The following is a 17,236-nucleotide window of genomic DNA, read 5'->3' as shown; positions in this document are numbered from 1 at the left end:
CGAAATCATGAGCTGGATGCTCAACGGACCGAGCCCCCCAGACACCCCTAATTTACCAGTGCTTAACAAAACACTACAACAAACATGTGTCTTCTCAAAAGATAATGTGAAAAGTAGCATGGTGCTGGCTTAAACCCAGTAAGAGGCATGGAAGGCAGTGATCTTAGTAGCTGACACAAATATGTCAAGGGGACAAATGAGGCACAGAAAGGTCAGGTGACTTGTTCATGCTTGCAAAATTTACAGGAAGCAGTTTAGCCAGGATTTGAACCCAGGCATCGAGCACAGGATGGCTGCGTTCTTAAATTCTATGTCATGCCATCTTTTGAAATGAGAAGTTAAAGGTGATTTCATCAAATTATTTAGCTGAAATTAAAAGCTTTCCTGAGACTGTTTAAGAATTTATTGAGATGAGGTCTGTGTATGGAAAATGTGTTCTTATCCTAGATTATGACTGTTCTACATTCTGAAGTCTCATAGACTCTAGGGTCCTAATGGAGCATTTGGCTATCTTTATATGCAGAGATCAGTTTCAGGGAAGAGACAATTTTTTTCAATGATAGGTGTCTTTTTAGTATCAAGGCATAAAGGGGGTCCAAGTGTAAGACTTCTAATGCTAACCATTGTCGTAACAACCTTTGTCATCTGTGCTTTTAAAAAAAGTTTGTATTGGGGCGCCTGGGTGGCGCAGTCGGTTAAGCGTCCGACTTCAGCCAGGTCACGATCTCGCGGTCTGTGAGTTCGAGCCCCGCGTCGGGCTCTGGGCTGATGGCTCGGAGCCTGGAGCCTGTTTCCGATTCTGTGTCTCCCTCTCTCTCTGCCCCTCCCCCGTTCATGCTCAGTCTCTCTCTGTCCCAAAAATAAATAAAAAACGTTGAAAAAAATTAAAAAAAAAAAAAAGTTTGTATTTATTTATTTTTCAGAGGTGGGAGGAGCAAAGAGAGAGGGAGGGAGAGAATCCCAAACAGGCTCCTCACTATCAGCGTGGAGCCTGATGCGGGGCTTGAACTCATGAACCATGAGATCATGACCTGAGCCCTAATCAAGAATCAGACACTTAACCAGCTGAGCACCCCCCAGACACCCCATTGTCTATGTTTTATATCAGAATACACAACAGTTTGGAAATTCGGGGATTTTAGGCAATTAAGGAATATTCCAAAGTAAAGATAAACTGGGAATGGCAACCATTTAATAATGCCATAGGTATTATCAGTTAGGCAGCAACGGATCATAGTTAAGGTTAGTGACAATGTTGAGAATGAATGTCCCAATCAAATTTTGGGACTCCAATCAAATTTTGACGTCATCTAAAGTAGCACAATAGTAACTACCAGACTTTACTATATAGCAATGAACAGAAAATTCATATTGACATCTCCTTAATTAATTTTTTTTTCTTTTCATTTGGAGCAAAGAAAAATAAGTGTAGTGTAGTGTAGTGGAAATCTTTGGCTTTAGACAGACCTGGCTTTGAATTTTAACTCCATTTTTCATTGTGTGTTGAATGTAGAGGAGGTTTCTAAATCTCTCTCTTCATGGTCAATCTATGGAATTAAGATTATAATAATTTATACTCTTATTGTGGGAGATGAATTTTGTGTGTTTATGAAAGTATGTGACATGAACAAGATGCTTAAGATGCTGTTTTTCCCTTTTTCTTTGAATGTGATTGAATGTAAGATTAACATCTAGATATGCAGGAGTGTAATTGTAAGCAAATTTATAGAGCATGAGTGTGTGACATTCCAAAATTAGGTAAAATTAATGAACTGGGCAAAAAATTTTTGGTTACAAAGTCCAGAAAATGCTACTCTATTACTTGCATTAAGCCTGTCTCCCCAGATTGAAGACATTTTCTCAGAGGAATTTGTGTGTTATGACTTTAAGATACTTTGGTGTGTGGATTAAAATGGCTGAAGGCATTTTAACTGTGCATCTGAGAGTGTCTTACTAACATGTTCTTTTTATACCATTTTATCTATATCTTTGGACATTTTATGTTTTTCTGTAAGCGAACTCCCATGAAAAATCCATTTGTCACCATGTTATCGTTATGTAGATAAGAAAATAAAAGAGAAGCCAAATTGAGGACCAGACAAGCTGTGAAAGGGAGTGTGCGCCCTCTAGTGACCCACATTTATTTCTCCCAAGGGTTTACACAGCTTTTTTTTGTTTTTATCGTTTTAAATAAACATCAAATTTGACTTTAAAATAAATGGCTCAGAGTTTTCTGCTTGAGCATATTGCATTGTATGATTGTAGATTTGTTACTATGAGAAGATTTCATCTATCACTTAAGAGAATATTTCTATTAACCTGTGTTAAGGTGATTTCACTGCACAGAACTGTGTTTCAAAGGGACTTTCAATTTGCTGAAAATGAAAAATAGGCTGTAGGCGTCTGTGGCTAAGCCACATTTTATTTCCAGTCCTCTGGGTCATGCAGTTTTCATCCACATGCTTGTCTGCTCCTTGGCTTTAAACCTCATTCCTCTAATCTGGTTCTGACATCTTAGAATTGGGGGGATATCCTCAGTTTTGAAGGTATATTTTCCTGAAAGTTATATTGAGAGAGGTGAGATGGACTTCTTTGCAACCCTACCATGTTTTAGAAATAAATATGGCCAAAAGATTTTTTCATGATTGGGATCTGTTTGTTACCCAATTAAGATTATTTTAGTCATTTTTCTCTGCAAGATTTTCAAGTATTTTAGTTTAGTGTTACTTTTTGCAGAGAAACAAAATTTTGTAGAAATTTCATTCTGTTTAGTGCAGTCGGCTGTCCAGGAGGTACAAAGGTGAGTATCATCAGTGACAGATAACTCGTGGAGTTTTCTAGCATTTGTAGCTTAAAAATACTAGATAATTGGGGTTTCTATCTGAGGGCATCTATTTTAAAAGGCCATCGTTTTATACACATTAAACATATAATTTGCTTGGCATAATTGACAATGAACAAGGTGCACAATTTTAAAGACAAATTTCCTGTTTGGGTTTAGAATTCAGATTGTGAAGCATATGTTAAATAGGCATATTTCAGGACAAGGTAAACTACATAGAAATTGATTTTTTAGTATCTTTTAAAGATGCATTTCTGCACAATCTGGAATCATTAAATTTTATGGTACGGAAACATATTATTTTATGACTGATGCATTTAAAGTTACACATATAAAACTAGAAATACGTTTAAGCTTGTAAATAAGATCATGCAAACATAAGGAAAGTAGATTATTTGATAGAACTGTTAATGTAGCGAATTTATAATAATTGAGGACAGTGCCCTTTCTCATTCATCATATTTTGTTTCAGGTCTGTGTGAACTGTTGAGAACAGTTTATGGGGTTCGTATTATAACTAGGAATTATAACATCCTTAGATGTTATTTAATTTGATTGCTAGATAAACAGATGGATATAATTGGAATATAAATGTTGCAATGTAAGCAAAGCTGACCTCAGCTTTGTATCTCAGGTCACAATTGCTTTAATTAGTGAGGTAACTAAACACATTTAAGAGTAATTTCAAAAAGTGTTTGTTCGTTTCTATTTTAACACCAGTTAGATGGAAAAAAAAAGCTTTTTAACTTCTGTAATTTGAAGGAAGAAGTAGAGGAAGATCAGATAAGTTGAGTCATTTGCCTAAGAAAACACCATACAGATCAAGATGATTGATTAAAACCTTTGATACCTCACTTTCAGTTGAGTAACCTTCCACTGCGCACTACTTTTTACATTTAAAACACATATATACACACGTACAAACACTTACATACATCACACACATTCAAAAACTATAAGGCAATCATGTGGCCCTGTCTCCTCCCTCCCCCCCCAAGGAAAACATACCCACACTGTACAAACACACACATCTGTGAGTCTGTACCATACACAAAATACCTTGGTTTCAAGGAGGTATTTATTGAAATGTTGACTTGTTTTTTCTTGGCTACATGAGATTTTCCCCCTTAAAATATCATGTAACTATGAAAGTATAATAATTACCATGTACTCAACACATCTTAAAGTTTTAAAAATACTTTGATTTTAGCACTAACAGAATTTATACAGAATTTCATCTGATATTTTATTAGAGCTCTCTGATTCAAATTGAATTTGCATTCTGTTTATTTAGTTTTTGAAAGCAAGTAACATGTGGAAACATAAGGAGGGACCAGCTTTCCCAGAAAGAAAGCTGAAACGGGAAGGGGAGGGAGAGGTTGATCAAGAAAACCTTCACCGAAGTTGTATATCGTGAACCAAATCTCAAAGGTGGATAGGAATTCATCACATGGTCTGGGGTCAAGAGAGTACTCATACATCAATATGGAATTAAAATGTTTTCTCATTTTCCAGAACTCTGCGGAAGGTAATTATTAAAAATATAATAAACAAAATTTTGAGCTCTTACCTCACTTCCAAAAAGATGTCTTCCACGTTGTAATACCAGTGAAAAAGAGCATTAGTTTTTGTTTCCATTAAGCATGAAAGTGTATGTTCTAGCTAGTTAAAATTTACATATATGCTCAAGAGTCAACACTACTTTCAGGCTTCTCAAGATGAGGCTCATGATTTTTTATGAAATTCTCTGTTCAAAGGTGTTTAAAGATGTAAAATGGCCATGCATAGCCTAGCTCACTAATCAAATTAGTTATGTCTGGGAGCTTGGAGAATTTCTATTTTCAAAGTTTACACATTTGGGGAATGATGACTACCACATGGTATATTGAAAGTGACTGGATTACAGTTTATGTACGTGTGCAGTTTAATACTTCATATGGCAGTCACTGTACAGAAAATTAACAGAATACAGTCGGTGCCCATTAAGAGGCTCTTCTGACATAATTAGCACAATTAGCATACAGCACAAGTTTCACGTGATGACATACTATCAAACATTCCAAAAATGATAACTTTTTAAAGTGCAAGTATTTATCTAGTTCTTTGGGATGTGTTTCTGTGGGTTTTTAAAAATATATATATATATCTAAATATTCACACACACACACACATACACACACACACACACACACACACACACACACACACGTGTCCCAATTTTGACCATAAGGAAATGTAACTGATCTAATTTGCATTGTCATTATGGAAAATTTAAGTGGATGAAGTAGAGTCCATTTGTACAATACAATTAAGGGAAAACTTCAACCTTCTCAATATTTGGTATATATGCACATAGTTTTTGATAGTTTGAAACTTCCAGAAAATGGAAGGCCTCTTTGAAAATGACCTTGTTTTGGGGCGCCTGGGTGGCGCAGTCGGTTAAGCGTCCTACTTCAGCTCAGGTCACGATCTCGCAGTCCATGAGTTCGAGCCCCGTATCAGGTTCTGGGCTGACGGCTCAGAGCCTGGAGCCTGTTTCTGATTCTGTGTCTCCCTCTCTCTCTGCCCCTCCCCCGTTCATGCTCTGTCTCTCTCTGTCTCAAAAATAAATAAACGTTAAAAAATTAAAAAAAAGAAAAAGAAAAAGAAAATGACCTTGTTTCAGTAATAAATCCTTTGCAAATAATAAAAATTGAAAGTTCTGCTTCTCGGATCTATGGGATCTTAGAACTTTTAGTTGTGTAATGAGTGTCTTTGTAAAGAAGAAAACAGTGTTACTTCATGTGAATCATAAATAATAGCAAAGATGAGGTTTTAGAACATGCTTGGAAAATGGAGGACAGAGTACTCATCAACAGATATAGAAGAAAAATCATTTTGTAAAGAGAGAATAAGAAGTCATAAATTTCTCAGTAGATACAAATAACTTTAAGTTGGATTAAGATAGACTGGGTTTAAGGGGTAGATTCTGTCTGTAATAACATACAGAAGTATGTGTAGAGGCCCATTATGAGTAACTTACTATGTATCAGTTCATTAATGAGGATTTCATGAGAGTTTTCAAAGTGAAGAAAAAACTCATAGAAATGAACGATTTAATGAAAAAAGAAATACATACACAGCATCCAAGATTTAATATGGTATTGAAAATAATTTTTCAGGGGCGCCTGGGTGGCGCAGTCGGTTAAGCGTCCGACTTCAGCCAGGTCACGATCTCGCAGTCCGTGAGTTCGAGCCCCGCGTCAGGCTCTGGGCTGATGGCTCGGAGCCTGGAGCCTGTTTCCGATTCTGTGTCTCCCTCTCTCTCTGCCCCTCCCCCGTTCATGCTCTGTCTCTTTCTGTCCCAAAAATAAATAAAAAACGTTGAAAAAAAAATTTAAAAAAAAAAAAAAAAAGAAAATAATTTTTCAGTCTTTTTCTTGAGGGCATTTGAGAAGGTAACTGACTTATATCTGTATCATATCTTTAGCTGGTGATTAAATACCCAGCCTCAGGTAGTACAGGGCATGGTAGAAAATACCACTGGTTAGGGCACCTGAATGGCTCAGTTGGTCAAGCATCCAGCTTCAGCTCAGGTCATGATCTTGCAGTCCGTGGGTTCAAGCCCTGCGTTGGAGTCTGTGCTGACAGCTTAGAGCCTGGAGCCTGCTTCAGATTCTGTGTCTCCCTCTTTCTCTGCCCCTCCCCTGCTCATTCTCTCCCTCCCTCTCCCTCCCTTCCTCCCTCCCTCTCTCTCTCTCTCTGTCTCTCTCTCTGTCTCTCTCAAAAATAAATAAACATTAAAACAAATTAAAGAAACCACCACTGGCAAAATGCTGGGAAGAGCAGATAGCACCCTATTTATGAACATGTATGTATTTAAATCAGGGGAGTTTGTTAATGTGCCATATATATTAGCTGAAATGTCTGAAAAAATAGTAGTACTGAAAACTAGGGGACAAACCACAGAAAGTGATGATGCAATAGCTGCCAAATTGATAAGGAATAAAATAAATGTGCAGTTGCTAGTTAGAGGCCAGGATCTGAGTAGGAGCCAAGAAGGCGACCTTCATTTTGCTAAAAGCAGTCATGTCACTGAGACTAAAGCATTGAATGTGGGATGTTGGCGCTCAACAAAAGAGCATGGGAGGCCTTTTGAAATTGTCTCTGTTTCCCCTTCACCCTTCCATCCTCATTGTTGGTATCAACACATGAGAATGACTACTGGCAGAATACTGGAATGGGAAGACAGTGCTAGCGGCTGAATTCCCAGAACTCTAAGGGATGGTGTCAAATGACAGACAGTGGAGTGGAATCTGACTGTATATTACATTGGGGCAGAGAAAGTTTAAGCAAATCAGAGATATGGTTGAAGCAACAAGGCCAAATGGTAGCAACAGAAAAAAAAAAAAAAAAAAAAAAAAAACAAGCACAAAACAGGATTAGGTAAGGAATAGCTCAGAGCTTAAATCATGTAAGAGTTAGGTTTGGCTTCCACCTATTTCCAAAGAAATCCAGATGTCACAGTCATGAAAGGAAAGAGAAAAAGAAAGTCTAACTGCTGAGAATAGTACAAACTCATTGATATTTCGTTTCATTCTATTTCAGAAAGAACGTGTAACATCCTAACCTATGTGCCTATGAATAGACATTGTTTCTTAGGTAAAGCCCTGCACTCACAATTGTCCTTGAAAAATTTGAAATCCCTTTTAAAAAACCTGTATATCATAAAAGGAGTATAATCACTGTCTGAAGGATCCTTATGTAAAAGAGGAGTTCAGACACCTTGTGCATCCTCTTTCCAAATTTATCAAGTCAAACAAACAAAAAAATTGAATGAGGAAAGACCTGTCTGGAATTTCACATCCTGTTGCCTCACTTGATCTGAATTATCAGAACTCTGTGCAAAGTGGTGCCCAGTCCTCCCTTAAAATCTTCGCAGACTGAGCAGCAAGCAGATGGTTACCATGGTGTTGACTCCACGAAGCCTTCATTGTGTGCAGATAACCAATTTACTGGACAGAGCCTCTAGTCTAGAAGCTGATTTAATCCTAATTCATTGAAAAGGTGTTTTTTGATTATCCAAAAAAAAAAGTCACAGTGTGATATGAGCCCCAGTTCAATGTCTAAAGCACATTATTTTGTCAAATAGGTGGTTTACTAAACTACACTTTTTGATCATGTGGATGGATGCATTTTTATGTCTGTTATCTATGGAGGTTAATACGATGGCATATAGTAAGCACATAGTGTAAACTCTGTGGTAGAAATGAAGGGAAATATTTGTTTTAAAAGGAAACATACACAGTTTCACATTCTTCCTAAAGACACATGTCTAAAAGTGTTTAGAAGATTTCTTTTTGAATGACATTTATTTACTGTCAAATTGAATACATAGCTTTTTTTGAAATAGATTGGAGGTGGTGGAAAATGATAACTATAACATGTGTGTCAACAAGACCAGTGTAAATTCCAGGACTGGCTGGTAGAAAACTTTCTCCACCATAGGTCTTAGCAGATCTCTCCCAGCTGTAATGCCAGCCATGTAGCTTTAGTTAAGTTTTAGTTTCGTGGGCCTGTAGGTAGAACTGAGCAGTCTTTCTTAGAGGCAGTCTAAATCAGCAGGGAATAAGACCAAAGAGATCAAGTCCAAAGGGGGAAAATTGGACAGTGAATGGTTGATATTTATATCTCACCTTTATGAGTCAGAGTGTATTTGGTGTGTAATTGGGTCACACTGATTTCAAGGAAAAGGGACAAGTTTGACCAAAGTGGCCAAAGTGGATTATGCTAAGCAGCTAAGTTTCCAAGACAGAAATGTTCTAATGGCTGGGTGAATAAGAGTCAATGAAGTATTTTACTTCATTGGAGTAGGGACAAAAGTTAAGTGTGGTTCTGCGCTCCCTAAAAAACTTGAAGTGAGATTTGTTTCTAGAAGGGTTTGAATAAAGGCTAAAATAGAATATAAGCTTAAGTAATCTGTTATGGCCAGATCAGGACTGTATTGAAATTTTGGTCTGTATGGTAAGAGAAATGCACAGTTTTGAGGGATTTTATGGATGAGAGTAACATAATCAGCTATGTTTGTTTGTTTGTTTGTTTCGTGAACAAGTAAGGGAGGGGCAAAGGGAGAGGGAGAGAGAGAATTTTGAGCATGCTGCATGTCCAGTGTGGAGCCTGACATGGAGCTTGCTCTCATGACCATGAGATAATGACCTGAGTCACAATCAAGGGTCAGACAGACACTTAACCTACTGAGCCACCCAGGTACCTTCAGATATGTTTTTAGAACTTACCATTTGCCAGCAATGCATGAACTAGATGAAGGATTCTAGAAAGGTTTTCCAGAGCCAGTTGACAGGCCATTGCAGTAGTTTTGATTACATTTAATGGCAAGGTGAATGAGGGTACCGGCTGTGGAGACCATGAGAAGCAGACACATTCAGAAGAAATAGAATGATGGATTAGGCTTTGCAAATGATTATGAGAGAGTAAGGAGAGGAAGATGTTATAGATGACAGGTGGTGATGCCATTCACAGATTTGAGGAACACTGGGAGAGTACCTGTTTGGGGGAAAAGAGCAAACAATAAGTCGTGACACTTTATGTTGAAGGAGCTTTTACAGCAAGCAAGTGGAGACGGTATGTTAGAATTATGGAGCTGTGGAGCTCAGAAGAAGTGCTTGAATTAGAGATACATATTTCAGAGTCATTGACACCTATAGCTTGCCATTGAGGTCATGAGCATGAATAGATTGCTAGTGAAAGAGAGTAATATAGTGAATAAAAGATGATTGATGACTTTAGTACATAATGAGTGGGTGGAGAAGGATGAGCCTGCAAAGAAAAAAAATTACCGGTGTCATAGAAATAGAAGACAAAATAGAAGAGAGTGGTATGGAGGCAAAAGGAGGAGAGTGTGGTCCACAGTGTTCAGTGTTGCTACATAGCAAGAACTTGAAACTCTCCGTGGGCTTCAGTGACATGATTGCTATATTAAGCAATGTTTTTGGCGAGAAACAACATTGAGTGGAAAGAGTGAAAAGGAGGTGGAAAACTGACAGTAAACTGCATCACTCTTGAAAAATGTGCCTGTGTAGAAGATAAGACAATGGCTGCAAGGGAATATGAGGGTCAGGAGAGAGTTTACTTCAAAAGTATTGACTGTATGAGTCAATAAGTTTAAATTTCTGTATGCAGAATTCACTTGAAAGGGAAGGGGTGAATTTATGGTAGACAGGTAACAAAAATTTGAGAGGCTCACATGCCTGAGAAGAAGAAAGAGAATAAAGTATCAAATGAAGGTAGAGGGACTGACTAGATAAAGAAGGGAAAGTGGCTCAAATATAAGAGAAGGGAATGAGAAGGGTGCTCACAGATAAGATTGAATATTTGAATATAGGAAGTGGAAGAAATTCTAGTCTGATAGCTGCACTTGGTGTAATAAAAAAATGTCATCTGTGGATAGCTGGAGAAGGAGGATGAGTTAGTGCTTTGAGATCTTTAGAAAAAGTCTAAAATAGTTCCTGTGGAGAGTCAGAGTTCAAGTTGAAAACAACTCAATATGGCAGAATCCTGGGTTCATTTGAGGCTGTTGGTCATTGCATTGCCCCAGGACTGGATCTGGAGACAAAGATCTAGGTGCAAATAGTTTATGGGAGAATTGGAAGCAAAGTGGAGAAGTGAGGTTAGGAAAAGAATAAAGGATACACACATGGGTTATTGCTGGAGGCAACTGGAGAGGAGTCTTTCTGGGAACCCTCTGAGGCACTGTGTGTAACTTTGATCATGATGGTCATGCTGAAGGGCAAGGGAGCTGGAATATTTATCTACCAATTCCCAGCTCTCGCTTGGTGTCACCCTAGTGGTATTTTTTTTTTTAATATGAAATGTATCGTCAAACTGGTTTCCATACAACACCCAGTGCTCATCCCAAAAGGTGCCCTCCTCAATACCCATCACCCACCCTCCCTCACTCCCACCCCCCATCAACCCTCAGTTCACCCTAGTGGTATTAACATCTCAACACTTCTGCCTTGCCCCATGCACTAGCATGTGAATGGCTGCAGCCAGATAGAAACAGTGAAGTTTATACTGTAGGAAAGGAAAAGCAAAAATGCTTTCTGAAACACATTCTTATGGAAAACATGCACTGAATTTTGTAGGTGGCTACATGACCAGAGTCGAAGATTTGATTTAATGAGTTAACATCAAAGAGAGAAAAAGAGATGTTAAGAAGCCTGCAAGAGGATTCTGTTTCAATATCACCATTTTGAATGAAGAAATAGGAAACCCAATAACTGACCTTAGAGGGAGAAAAAATAAATGTAGGGAAGATAAGAATCACCATGTATGATAAAATAAAAATCCATAAATATTTACAGTCCACATGCATAGAAAAGTTTTGACTTTCAGTGACATGGGATTGGAGTCGAAATCTCTGAATTCAAATCTCTGTTCCTTCTGTTTCTAGTTGGGTAACGTTCATTCAGTAAATACTTGTTACTCTGAACCAGGCCTTTTTTGAGGTGAAGGATATAACGGTAAACAAGATGAATTAAGTTCCTTCTCCATAGTACTAACAGTCTGAGATTCATTAGTTCAATTTCTTTGAGCTTCCATCTCCTTACATGAGCAGAGAGATTAATAAGATCTTACCACGGGCTTTTTTAAGAACGTAAAAAGAGAATATGTTTTTGGAAGTGTTTTGTGCTCTCTGAAGCTCTGTATTAGCTTAATGTTAAAACAGTAGCCTGCAACTAATATGCACAATTTCATCAGGTTTATATGATTTAAAGCCCTGAAATTTGAATTCAAGAAATCAGCTTCTAAGTTTGTGATTATGGAGAACTGGTTTAGTGATAGTTTATGTGAAAAATTCTGGAAAGTTTTAGCTCAGTTTAACTTCAGTGTGAGTTAAAAGTCTAATGTGGAAATCAAAACACTAGTTGAACTCATAGGCTGCATATCCAAGAAGATAATTGTGTATTCTTTCCTGATTGTACTAAACACTACTCACATGATCTCTTTAGGAACCAAATTTTAAGTAAGAGACTGGCAAGCCATGGAATTAGCTGTTGAAGTAATGAGAAGTAGGGTAGGATACTGTCAGATATTTTCTAGGGGTTTTAAAGAGTTGATTTCACCTATTTGAGTGCTGTATTGGATAAGAAGATACAGCATGGTGATTAAAGTACATTACTTGGGGTCTTAAATTTTGTATCTGTACTTTCGTTCTACTTCACAAATTGCCTATGAAATACGAGTAAATATTTTTCTGGGGACTTTGTTTGCCTGTTGTTTTAATAAACTTGGATTAGATGATTTCTAAATTCTCTTTTCATAGGTTCTTTACAGGTGCTGATAAAATCTAGGGACTCTTTCTCAAGAAAACATGCACACACACTTAGAATTGTGCCTGGAATTTCAAGTGATGCACAGACATCCTCCACCCTTGCAACCCATCCATGACTCTCCTCCAGTCTCTGCTTTAACTATATCTGAATGACCTGATCCAACCATTAAATCCCATTGACTCTATAGGTCTCTGCAATAAAAGAATGTTTGTGAATATTAGGGCATGTGATTAGATGTCTATTGCAGCATAACAACCCACCATATTTAGTGGCTTAAAACACAGTTCTTTATGTTTTCTTACACTTCTGCAACGTGGGCAGGGTTCTCTGGGTAGTTCTGATGCTCTGGTATCAGCTGGAGAATCATTTGGTTATATTCAATGGTGTTTGAGATGGGTCAACAGGTGAAAGTTTTATTCACATGCGTGGTGCCTCGTTCTCATTCATGTTGTCTCTCCACCTGGCTAGATTGAGCTTCCTTAATGGGGCATTGGAATTCTGAGGTAACAGTTGCATTTTCAGTGCATGTTCTAAGAGGACAGGATTGACAGCGCAAGCAGCTATCAAGTCTCTGCTTGCATTACCCTTAGTAATATCCCGTTTGCTTTAGCAAGTCACAGAGCCCATTTCAGAGTCTGTATTGGTGGAGACTGCATAAAGGCATGGATATCCAAGTATGGTTCAATGGGAGCTACTGACCGGAATTACTTGTTTACTGTAAGTACTTTCCAGAAAGAAAGAGGGTTATCTTGGGGAGTACTAATTTTTCAACCACTGCAAACATTCAAACAGAGGCTGAGTGATAGCTTATAGGAGATGCTGTAGGGAGGCAGTTGCTACATTGCAATTAATAAAATGAACTCCACGATCATAAGACTGGAGATCAAAGCTAATTCCAAATTTTGAGCCTACCTAACTAGGAAATGGTAGTGCTATTAACAGGAACAGGGGCATCAGGCAGGAGTCTCAGATTGGAAGGAGAATGGTAATGTGAATAGATTGTTTTTTGTTTTTTGTTTTTTTTTCTTACAGGAGACAGAGATAATCAAGAAATAATGACCCTTATTTTTTCCTGTCTTAGGTTGGACGTCGATATAACTGAACTTCACAGTTGGATTACTCGTTCAGAAGCTGTGTTGCAGAGTCCTGAATTTGCAATCTATCGGAAGGAAGGCAACTTCTCAGACCTTAAAGAAAAAGTCAATGTAGGTTATGCATTAAATTTTATGTATTTTCCTAAGTTTTGCTGCTTGTAAACTCTGTGCTTTGTACTGTCTCATTCTATCAGTTGAAAAGATTAAAGCAGTATGATATAGTCCTTTTAAATATATCTTTAACATATGTTTTGCATATCAAGCAGAATCAGAGTTTAGCATAGAGAAATCTTTCCTGGTTGTGCTGTGACTAAGCAGGATTGCTTTTCATAAGCCTTCTTTAACTTTTATATTATTTAGCTGTAAGTTAACAATTTTATAACATGAACTCATATTGATTTTCCTTCATGTCTTGTTCTGTCACCTCAAGGCTGGGAGTTTGCAAGCTTGCAGAATAGTATATAGACCCTTAAATATACTTAAGACCCTATTCATGCTTTCACTATCATCCAAAAGTTATTCTTTATACTCATTAGTACTTGTCATAACAGATTTGCATTTTCCAGATATTTATGTATTGCATTACCATAACTAAAAGATGTCCAGCCTTTTTTCAGTATTTATTTATAGCAAGAGGTGGTTTGCTATTTTTATTCTCTACTGAGACATCATAGTTGTGTCCTTCACAATAGGGATTTTTATTAATTTAATAAGTGCTGCTTCATCTTCAAGGACATTATCAGGACTTTGATATTTCAACTTCACGATTATAACACATCCATTTTGGCAATTGTTTGTGAGAGAGTTTTAACAGGCACAGTAAATACTCCATAGTGGGCAGGCTAAAGAAACAAATATTCTGAATGTCAAATAGTTTTAGCTATAGGAAGGTCACATGAGTGGATAACTCTGCTTTATGTTTTGAGCAGTCAGTTTCATACAATACAAACTCCCTTAGGTTGTTACAAATACAACACTTTCTTAGATACAAGCTAATACTTGCTGTGGAATTGGAACATTTGGAGAACAAGAAAGGATTTTCTTCTAGGAGAAAATAATCTATTTTTTAGGCTGCTTGAGGTGGAGGGCGCAGATTATTCCACCAACATGTCTCAGAGTTAACTATTTATACATTGGAAAGTTATTTTAAATGCATTATTAGTTATATACAATGTTCTTAGTATAATAATAGACTATTATAAACAATTTCAGGAAATGAACATTATGATTATGTTATGAATGTTTTAGCTTTAAAATTAAACTAGAGCATAATATATATATGGTAGAAAATTAGCAAAATAGTGTTATTTCAATGTATACTTATTGGAGGTATATTATTTGTTAGGATTGTGGAGGGAAATTCTATGAGTGGAAAATTACTTAGAGAAGATGAACTCTAGATACAATTTAAAGTTCATGTGACAAATTTGGCCACTGAAAGTATAAGTCACCTTGGGTAGACATTTTATTAGCTAATTTACATTTTTTAAAATTTATCTTAATAATCTACTTATCTGTTTGTCATCCTATTTCTGTATCTTAAAACAGCTCTGATCAAGCAGGAAAATTGAGTTCCAGCATTTCAAGAATATAAATTCAAAATTTTCCTGTTATCATATGGTTACCTAGAAGCAATTTGCATTTAATCAATAGTGTCAGCAATGACAGACTGAAAGTACTAAAAAAAAAGTACAATGTTGTATGAGTGGTTTTCTGATGCTGCATGAGTCACCTTTATCAACTTCTCTCATTTTCAGAAATAACAACATCATTCTTAATTGCCTACTAAAATAGGGCATGAAATGATTTACCTAGACATTTGCTTCAGGCTAAATATAATATATATGTATTAAAAATCCGTGAGAGAAATACATAGTAATGATGATGGATATGCAGTTTAAGCGTACATTAGTTTTCTTAATTGTTCACCTGTCAGTGTATGTAACTTACTTTGAATACATGGGAGGCCTGTCTCATGAACTTGAATGGTATTCTTTTTTAGGTGTCCATTAAAAATGGCTAAATATCACTCTCTTTTTTTTTTTTCTTTCTCTTGTCTTCTTACTTCAGGTATTACTTTCATGAGTTTTCAACCAGTTAGAATATCCTCGAACATTATCAGTTCACTTTTAAGTACTTTTTAACCTAACATAATTTTTCCTTATCTATTAGCCATGTGTTTTATCCATATAATCAACATAATACACTTACTTAAAAGTTGAATTCTAGGGGACATTTCTACTCAAAGTGGTCCCTGGGCAACCAATATTGGCCACATCTGTGAGTTTATTAGAAATACGTGATTTCAAAAAAAAAAAAAAAAAAAAAAAAGAAATACGTGATTTCAGACCCAATGGCTCAATTTCCATTTGTACAAGATCCACAGGTGATTTGTTGGTACATAAAGATTTGCGAATCAGTACTCTAAGGCACAATATGGGACTTTACCAGACTCCTAGTTCCTTTACTCATTGTGTTAATGTCACCACAGTTGAGAATTGCAATCTGACTTCATAGGTAAAGCTACTCAACTTTTTGAATTGAGCACATGGTATTATAAGGTAGGAATTGAAATAACAGTGTAGTCTTACTATAAGGTGATTGTACACCTGTACAGTGTTCTCTTGAAAGCCTTCATACCAGCTGTTAAGGTCAACAGACCTTGGGCTCTTTCTGGAGCCAATGCTCCCTTGACACCAAATCAACTTTTAAACAAGTTGTCCTGGAAATATTCAAGCCAATTCTTTCTACATTTCTTTTACTTCAATTATCCGGGTTTACCACCCAGAACAGAGGTCTCTCCATTCATCTGTGCTTTCTTGTATCTTCATCTCTCTGCTCTTTTACACTCTCTTTCCTCTGCCTCGCTTGTTTTTCGTGCCTTCCTGCTCACAGTCCCTCTGTACTCTGAAGAAGGAAACTTTCTGTCCTGTGTACTCCTTCTGTGCATCCATGGAAACCACTTTGACCCTCAGGAACACCACTAACACTCATGACTCTTTGACTTTGCCACTCATTTAGATGTGCTCGTTTCCTCACTTCCCAGGGCCAATTCCAAAGGCACTGCTCTCTATGTAAAAATCTCTTCCCTTGTGTTTGATGCCCAATAGCCATCTATCACCATTTTATAATATTATTTTTCTCATTGAAGACTTTGGCATTAGGATCACCATCTTCTCCACTCAAGTTGTACCTTCGTCCATAAAAATCCCAGACCCCGTAGGGTGTCCTGCTATCTACAAAAGTTGCCATTTCCCTAATCTCCTCAATTCAGCTACCCACTTGCATAACTATAGATGTTTCATTGCCAGACATGACTCTTTTCCTGAAATACGGTATTTACACAGATTGCTTGGTACTTCTCCATAAGCTTTCATGCATTCCTAGTACATTTTCTTCCCTATTTCTGTCAACAGTTATTTCACGTTTTTAGTGGATCTCCTAAACTTTTCCCCACCATTTATGGTAGATGACTTTCCCTCTTATTTTAAGATAATACCTCACAAATTGTGGGTATTTGTTCTCATATTCCTTTTTTACCTCCTTTGTCTTGTTGGAAGAGATGGTGCTTTGGCTGGTCAAGGCTAATCTGTGTGTATGTCCTAAAGAACCTGCTTCCATTCAGCCATATGTCCATATCTTCACTAAACCCCTCCTCTCCTATAAACACATAGGCCCATTTTTGTGCCTTATGTTCTTCAACTTCTCTGCAGGACTAGATTCTATTAACCTCTTTATCCTTCACGGAATTCTTTACTCTCTGGGTTTATGGGCTACCATTATCTACTGGTCTCCTTTTGAACATTTTGGTCATTTGTTTTATCCCCTTTTCCTTTAATAGTGATATTCTACACAATTATTGTCTTGTTTTTCTTCTCTGGATTATCCTCTTTCCCTCCTACTCAAATAACATGTATTTTCTAATGAACCCCAACTTTGTATCATTAGCTCATGCCTCTCCCTTA

General features: G+C 37.1%; 1 protein-coding gene across 16 annotated transcripts in view; it reads left to right on the top strand.

Annotated features, from left to right (window-relative positions):
* Positions 1-17,236, top strand: part of DMD (dystrophin) — a 2,138,536-nt gene that overhangs the window by 770,074 nt on the left and 1,351,226 nt on the right. For all 16 annotated transcript variants that reach the window (XM_058713880.1, XM_058713888.1, XM_058713887.1 and 13 more), the window contains one exon: positions 13,259-13,382. In XM_058713880.1, coding sequence (XP_058569863.1) covers positions 13,259-13,382 — 124 coding nt within the window. The remainder of the gene's footprint in view (positions 1-13,258; positions 13,383-17,236) is intronic.

Source organism: Neofelis nebulosa, chromosome X (assembly GCF_028018385.1).
Source record: "Neofelis nebulosa isolate mNeoNeb1 chromosome X, mNeoNeb1.pri, whole genome shotgun sequence".
NCBI classification, from domain to species: Eukaryota; Metazoa; Chordata; class Mammalia; order Carnivora; family Felidae; genus Neofelis; species Neofelis nebulosa.
The sequence above is the reverse complement of the archived record's forward strand: the minus strand, read 5'-3'. Positions and strand labels throughout refer to the sequence as shown.